This window comes from Zootoca vivipara, chromosome 8 (assembly GCF_965207765.1).
Source record: "Zootoca vivipara chromosome 8, rZooViv2.hap1.1, whole genome shotgun sequence".
Classification (NCBI taxonomy): Eukaryota; Metazoa; Chordata; class Lepidosauria; order Squamata; family Lacertidae; genus Zootoca; species Zootoca vivipara.
In genome coordinates, this window is record NC_142591.1 from 87405093 (window position 1) to 87411092 (window position 6000).

The 6000-nt window shown below is 53.6% G+C and overlaps 1 protein-coding gene across 2 annotated transcripts in view; it reads right to left on the bottom strand.

The window, feature by feature from the left end:
- Window positions 1-4380, bottom strand: part of WDR97 (WD repeat domain 97) — a 33705-nt gene extending 29325 nt beyond the window's left edge. The window contains exons 1-4 of one of the 2 annotated variants that reach the window (XM_060278203.2): window positions 4194-4380; window positions 3748-3932; window positions 1843-2432; window positions 251-372 (exon numbers count right to left, since the gene is read on the bottom strand). In XM_060278203.2, coding sequence (XP_060134186.2) covers window positions 251-372; window positions 1843-2432; window positions 3748-3932; window positions 4194-4218 — 922 coding nt within the window. In that variant the 5' untranslated portion in view covers window positions 4219-4380. The remainder of the gene's footprint in view (window positions 1-250; window positions 373-1842; window positions 2433-3747; window positions 3933-4193) is intronic. The other variant, XM_060278204.2, reaches the window with a different exon arrangement.
- Between the last annotated feature and the right edge of the window lie 1620 nt (window positions 4381-6000).

The following is a 6000-nucleotide window of genomic DNA, read 5'->3' on the forward strand; positions in this document are numbered from 1 at the left end:
CTGGCCATAAAACTATCCTGTAGGGGAAAAGCGTTGCCATTACAGCCATGGCTGCCCCCATGACCAATGAGGCATCCCTCTTGGACACGCCACTCCTGCGAGGGAGGCAGGAGCCAGAGGTGCTACGAAGGCGTCCCTGCTCAGCCAACGGGTGAGAGAGGCGTCGGTCTCTTGCTAAAGGCCTTCCTAGTGGCTGAGGCAGGGAGAGGGATTTTTCCGTTGCCCTTATCTCCACATCACCCACGCTCACCTGTGTGGCCCACAAAGACCGTCTGAATGTGCCAGTTCTTGTCCCAGACCTTGATGGTTGTGTCCCGTGAGGCCGTGATAGCGCAGCCAATCACTTCGCAGTAGGTGATGTCTGTGATCGCCCTGGGAGAGAAGACCAAGAAAAGCAGCCCGGCTTAAGTCAGATCCTTCTTGCACTGCATGGCCTCCCATTCTATGAGCTTATGCTTCTATGGGCCATGCCAGGCATAGGCAAACTCGACTCTCCAGATGTTTTGAGACTACAACTCACATCATCCCTAGCTAACAGGACCAGTGGTCAGGGATGGTGGGAATTGTAGTCTCAAAACATCTGGAGGGCCGAGTTTGCCTAGGCCTGGACCATGCAGACCAGCTCTCCACTTCCCAAAGCAGCTCAGCCAGGTGGCTCCGGGGTATTAGCGGCAGGACACAAACCAAGAGCTGCCCCCTTTTCAGAGCCCCAGAGTTCAGTGACCACCACCACAAGTTGTAGGAGAGAATTCTGGACGTTTGTTGTGCTTTGTGTGCGAAGAGACGTTCTCTCTCTCTCTCTCTCCCGTCCCTTCGGGATCTACTTCCCATTGGCTTCCTTGGATAAATGCACCCCCTCTCTCCTTAAGTCCCAAGTTTGGTTGCAAGTTGCTTTGGGTTGCCCTGGGCAAGATAAAGTGACTAACAAATTTAAGAAATAATAAAAACAGATAACGCTGGAGCCACAGGAGGACAAGTGGCGGTGCTTCTCAGTCATGGGAGTGGGGTGGGGGTCAAACTAGCCACAACCTGAGTGGTGTGCATTGGAAAATTCCACTGGGGCATTCTGAAGCTCTCAAAGTGTGTTAATGATTAACTGATGATGTTCTCTGCTCTTACAGGTGAGTGTTTAACCTTAGGTCACATGATTAAGGTATTCAATCGCAAATTTGCCATTTTGAGAGGGAGTTGCCTTTTGGATCTTTGTTCCCAGGCACAGCGGGAGGAGGAGGGGCAAATTACCCTCTCCGGGAGCTGTATAGACTTAGGCTGGATCCACGCTCACACAAGCTATGGAATAAACAGAGCTTTGATTTTTGCAGAATGTAATTATGTTATATATTTAAGAAGAAGAACCTATGCTTGAATGTGCATATGCTTTATACAACTTTCTGGTGGTACCATTGTTTTGTACCTGTTTTTGAGGAAGTTCTGGTTAGTGAAGCTTTGAATCTGATTGATGGGTCTGGGCAATTTGTATTCCAATAGGATTCCGTTTTTATGTATCCAATTGTTTCAAGCTGCACAATATTAAAATCTGTAACAATTATCTCCCTTAGTGGGTTTGCAAGCCACTGCTCCAAATGATGCTTTTTTATAGAGTAGGGTGGGGTGGGAGGCACTGGAAATGAATTTATGGAACCAAGGGGGTGGCAGACCAGAAAAGTTCGGGAACGGCTGCCTTAAATAGTCCAAGATGGAACAAGAAGGAACCTGCCCCAGCTCTGCCCCCAAGAGAGCAGCCCTGAAAGGCCATCCTTCCATGGGGGGAACCTGTTCCCAGTGGGGGCCTCTCTCCTTGCTGGGAGGCCAGTTCTCTGCAGGGCCCGGGAGGAGCCTCACCTGCTGTGAAGTTCCATCTTGAAAGAGAGGAGTTTCCCATTGGAGACATCCCAGGCCGCTGCTCCAGTCATGCTGGAGGCAAAGCAGCGCTGGGGCTGGAAGCTGCTGGTGTCCAGGGCGATGTGGGAGAAGACGTCTCCAGGCCCCAGGCCCTCCCTCAGGATGGCGCGGCACTGCAGGCTCCGGCAGCCATAGCGGAAGTCCCAGATGGTCAGGTTCCCTTCCCCCGCGGTCAGGATCCGGTTCAGGTTCTCGCTGTAGATCCCGCATCGGATGGGCACGGCAGAGCGGACCTGGGAGAGCAGCTGGAAGTCGGAGTCCAGGACCTGGAGGCCGCCCTCGTCCCAAGCCACAAACTGGTTGACCATTGAGGCGTACAGGATTCCCACCATGGGGGCAGGGGCCCTCAGGCAGCTCTTGTAGGAGCCGTCCTCCCTCAAGAAGTGCAGCTTGTTCTCCGAGTCGAGCACCACAAAGCGGTTCCCGTGCAAATGGTACGTCACGCAGCGTACGGGGCTGCCCAAGACTGAGCGACTCAGGTGCTGCAGGCCGTGGCTCAGGTGGATGGGCTTCAAGTCCTCCTTCTTCATCTGCAAGAGGGAGACAAAGGACAGGCAGTGTTGGCCCCGCCACCAGCAAGAGCATTGGGCCGAGGGGAGCGCGCTCTGCATGCGCTTATTCCTCCCAAATCTACCATGTTATGATTCCTTTTCTGGAAGTTTCATGGGAGCTGCATGTTCCTTGGAGGGTGAACGGTTGTTTTCTGCTGCTCCAGAGAAGCGGACACGGAGCAATGGATTCAAACTACAAGAAAGAAGATTCCACCTAAACATTAGGAAGAACTTCCTGACAGTAAGAGCTGTTCGACAGTGGAATTTCCTGCCAAGGAGTGTGGTGGAGTCTCCTTCTTTGGAGGTCTTTAAGCAGAGGCTTGACAGGCATATGTCAAGAATGCTTTGATGGTGTTTCCTGCTTGGCAGGGGGTTGGACTGGATGGCCCTTGGGGTCTCTTCCAACTCTATGATTCTATGATTCTATGACCCGTATGAGGGGACTAGGGCCTCAGCCCCGGGTGTCATCACTGGGGGGGGGGTGACAAAATGAGTTTAAAATCAATAAAAAATGCTCTCAGGGAGCAGGAGGCTGGCAAACACCTTGATGGCAGAACAAAACATGTTAAGGAAGGCCCCCCAAAGGGAGTGGCAAATATTGGCTGCTTTTGCGAGCGGCTCAGAATGCGAGGCAGAGGAGGTCAGGACAACCAACAGGGCTTGGCCCTGACGTTCTCCTTCGTGCTCCTACTACCCAAATATGGCGGGGCAGCACATGGTTTTAAAAACGGAATTCACTCCCAAAAGATGCCGTCATGGTCACCTCCTTAGATTTCTCTAAATGCGGATTTGCCACGTTCATGAAGAAAAGGGCGGTCAAAAGCTACTCGCTTCAACAGCTGTGTTTTGCTGCCGCCTGTCGGAGGCAGAAAATGCCTCTGAGTGCCAGTTGCCAGGAATCCCAAATGAGGAGAGCAGAGCCCTGAGGCACTTGGGTCTTTCTCGAGGGCTCGCTTGGGCATCTTGTTGGCCCCTGAGATTCAGAGCACATTTGCAGGGAGCAGGAAGAGAGGAACAAGGTACCAATGGATAAGCATGTCAAGGCCCTGGGTGTCCCCTTCCACAAGAGGGTTCACGTCAGCCCCCTCCAAAAGCCTGTTTGCAATGGCAGGAAACATCTCTGGGAGATGGATACTTGAGACAGGTGCGTGGTGCCATTTTCTGAGCAGGTCTGAGCGGCTGGTGCCCTGGCACCTCTCCTCTCTTGATCCCCAGGCGCTAAGGATTTCATTGAGATACAGCTGCCACACCTGGATCCCCCTGGCCAGACCGCCTTCTCCCGCAAGAAATGTACCATGTCCAGAGCGCGTCGCAGGCGTTTCTGGAGTATGGTCCAGTACTGGTACGGCTTGCTTTGCCGCGTCCTGGGTGGCGGCTGGGGCTCATTCTGCTTCTCCGCCGCCGCCGCTTCCACCTCCTTTGTATTTTCGACTTGCTCTGAGCACAGGCGCAGCCGCTTCCTTCGTCCTCCACGAGTGGCTGTTGGAGGAAGGGGGGAGCCGATAATGATGGCACAAGTGACCCGTCGGTTCCCTCCACATCCCTGAACTCACTTGTACCCATTTGTCTCTGGGTCTCTGCCTCCCCCCACCCCCCACGCCCCTGAGAGCATCACCCCTCGGGGACCACTCCTGGCTTTGCTCAGTGGTTGATGAGGCTGGTGCACACACCCAGGGGCAGGGTCTGGACCCCCCAGGGCTGCTATAACCACCCCCCCCACCCCGATGCCACCCTGCTTACAGCTTCTGCCTTCCGCCTCCATCATCCCTGTAAGTTCTGCCTTTCTCCAGACAGCAGAATCCTCGCCTCGGAGGAGAACAGATCAGCTCATTCACACAGAGGATGCCAAAGGGAACCAAGCGCCTTCTTAGAACCTGCAACGCTGGACTTGGAACCAGCTTTCAAGGCACAGGGTCCGCACCAGAACCTGGAAAAGTATCAATAATACTTTGTTTTAATAATACTTTTATCATTTATACCCCGTCCCTCTGGCTGGGACGCCCCAGCCACCCTGGGTAACTATTAACCATGAGAGTGTTTCTGTAGAAATGCAGAGGGATTTCAGCTCATCTGTTGGAAGCGATCAGGTGGAATTGCAAATTATAGTCCATATTTATTGGAGGTATCGTGCTTTTTCATATGTACATCCAGCTCAGTTCTCCCCACAACAGTAGGCATGTCATAGGGAATTGGGGAGAAGTTCCCATAAGAGCCACACAAGGAAGCCACCCACCCCAGGCCTCATCGCGTGTCCACCTAAACCACGGATTATTTAAGAAATCATAAAGTCACCATGTGTTTTGTCCCGATGGTGATGGTCACCATAAGGTCCCAGGGAAGGTTGCAACAATTTAAGAATCATATTAAAGACAGTTTAAACCCAATTACAATCTCAACTAGAGAGCGTCCTCTCTCAGCAGTCAAAGGCCAGGCAAGGTAAAAAAAGAGATGCATGTTTCTTAATAAGATCTCAATAGCCATGCCATCATCAGACAGAATCTTTCCAGGGCAGGTTAAATGATGAAATGCAAATGTTTAAAAGCAACGTTGATGTACGAGTTGCACTTTCCACCCAAGGGGAGCTCAGAATAAAAATGACCTGCTACATGCAAATCCCCAAAATGCAGGCCAGTGTATCCCAAGAGCATCCCGATGACACACACACATCAATCTCAGGGGAAAGCTGTAGCACCCATTTCTGACGCAGCTTCTCCTCCTCTGGAGCTCAGGCCCAAACACCTTACAAGTCCACCTTCTCCCAGAGCGACAGCCCCGTTTCTCTCGGGAAGCCCTCACGACAACCCTGCAGGGCTGGCTGGGGCCTCAGCATGGCTCCCTGCAGCTCCGGCTGCCTCCAGGAAGGGCACAGGAGCAGGGCCTGGGAGGAGGAGCTGGCACCCAGCCACATCCCTGGGGGGCAGCAGCAGCAGGAGAGCCTCCCCTCTTCTCCTTTGGCTCCTGGGACTTCGCAAGCTGGCAGCATTTACCTGGGGCCGGCGGGAGCCTGGGCTGGCCGAGCCACGTTGCCGTGGAGACAGGCGTTCTGTTGACTAGCCTGGCCCTCGGGGCAGGATTTGCGGGCAGCGAGGGATAGCCCTCCAGGGTGCTGGGCTTGGCATGCCCCGAGGGTGCGCCATGAGGTGCCAGCCAGTCAATCCTCAGGAGGGAACAGAGGTCCCTTGCCTGTCCTGGTGTGGACGGAGGGAAGGTGGCCAGCTTGGTTCTCCCTGGCCTTGCAGAAAAGTGAGCATCCCTTTTGTCTCCTAGGTGGCCGGGCTGTGGCCTGCCGCCTTCTTTGATGAAAAAGTTCGATTGTTATTTCTTTACTTCAATATTGTGTTTCCACCCCTTTTCCTTCAAGGAGCTCAAGGTGGCCCATGTGGGTTTTCTTCCTTCTCACGTTCTCCTCACAACCACCCTACCAAGTAGGCTAGGCTGAGAGGCAGCGACTGACCTCCAAGGTCCTGGCTGAGCAGGGATTGGAATGCTGGCCTCTCCCAGATCCTGGTAGGGCGCTCTAACCACTGCACCACCCTGCAAACCAAGG